The sequence below is a fragment of the Aplysia californica genome, unplaced genomic scaffold (assembly GCF_000002075.1).
Source record: "Aplysia californica isolate F4 #8 unplaced genomic scaffold, AplCal3.0 scaffold00733, whole genome shotgun sequence".
NCBI classification, from domain to species: domain Eukaryota; kingdom Metazoa; phylum Mollusca; class Gastropoda; order Aplysiida; family Aplysiidae; genus Aplysia; species Aplysia californica.
The window spans coordinates 225,089-226,222 of NW_004798003.1; the positions used below are offsets into that span (position 1 = coordinate 225,089).

The 1,134-nt window shown below is 50.0% G+C and overlaps 1 protein-coding gene across 1 annotated transcript in view; it reads left to right on the forward strand.

Moving 5' to 3' along the window:
• The window catches only part of LOC101848551 (E3 ubiquitin-protein ligase DCST1), a gene marked incomplete in the record, with an annotated part of 19,384 nt that overhangs the window by 7,822 nt on the left and 10,428 nt on the right, over positions 1–1,134 (forward strand). Inside the window, 1 exon segment of the mRNA XM_035972539.1 lies at positions 380–570. Within this exon segment, the coding sequence (XP_035828432.1) occupies positions 380–570 (191 nt within the window).

The following is a 1,134-nucleotide window of genomic DNA, read 5'->3' on the forward strand; positions in this document are numbered from 1 at the left end:
CTCACTCACTCACTCACTCACTCACTCACTCACTCACTCACTCACTCACTCACTCGTTCAATCGTGAACACATTTACTTTTATATCATTCACTATATCGTTTACTCACTCACTCCCTCCCTCCCTCCTTCCCTCCCTCACTCACCCACCCACTCACTCACTCACCCACTCACTCCCTCCATCCTTCTCTCACTCTCTCTCTCTCTCCCTCCCTCCCTCTCTCACTCACCCACCCACTCACCCTCTCACCCACCCACTCACTCTCCCACTCCCTCCCTCCTTCCCTCTCTCGCTCTCACTCTCCCTCTCTCCCTCTCTCCCTCACTCACCCACCCACTCACCCTCACCCGCTCCCTCCCTCACCCACCCCCTGTCCCTAGGTCCGCATGCAGTACCGCGTGGTGGGCTCGGCAGAGGTCCTAGACTACAGCCCTGTGGAGGAACTTCGTCAGGCCACCGTGCACGAGGTAGACCAGAAGAGCCGTCTGGTGGGCTACTTCTTCTCCTTCATCTCTCACGTGCTGGCCTTCACCTTCCTCCTCATCTTCAAGAGCGCCTACGAGTACAACAAGTCAGTGTATCGCTGGGTTTTTTATATTTTTTAATTTTTTTTAGTAGAGTTTTTACGACGCTCGCAACTGCATAAAGTCATATGAGCGAGCTCATATGACCTTACGCAGTTGCGAACGCCGTAAAACCCTATACTACTACTACTACTACTAAGTCATATGAGCGCCAGATTATTAGAAGAGTTACAAGAGAGCAACAACCATAAAACGAAGGAGGGGTGATAAGAGCGATAGATGTTTGATAGCAAAGAAGAAGCAAACCACACAAAAGCACCCGCCAGCCACACATATCGTTTTTTTTTGTCGAGATTTTACGGCGCTCGCAACTGCATAAGGTCATAATAATATGAGCGCCAGATGATTAGAAGTGTTACAGGAGGGTAACAAACATAAAAAAGAAGGAGGGGAGATAAGGACGATACATGTTTGATAGGAAAGAAGAAGCAAGCCACACCAGAGCACCCGCCAACCATCCCTATCGTTGTTGTCGTAAGCAATCCACCCAAGTCTAGGCGATCATAAATCAGGCAGCGCAGCCAATAACTACACACCTTGCTTGTGGGCTG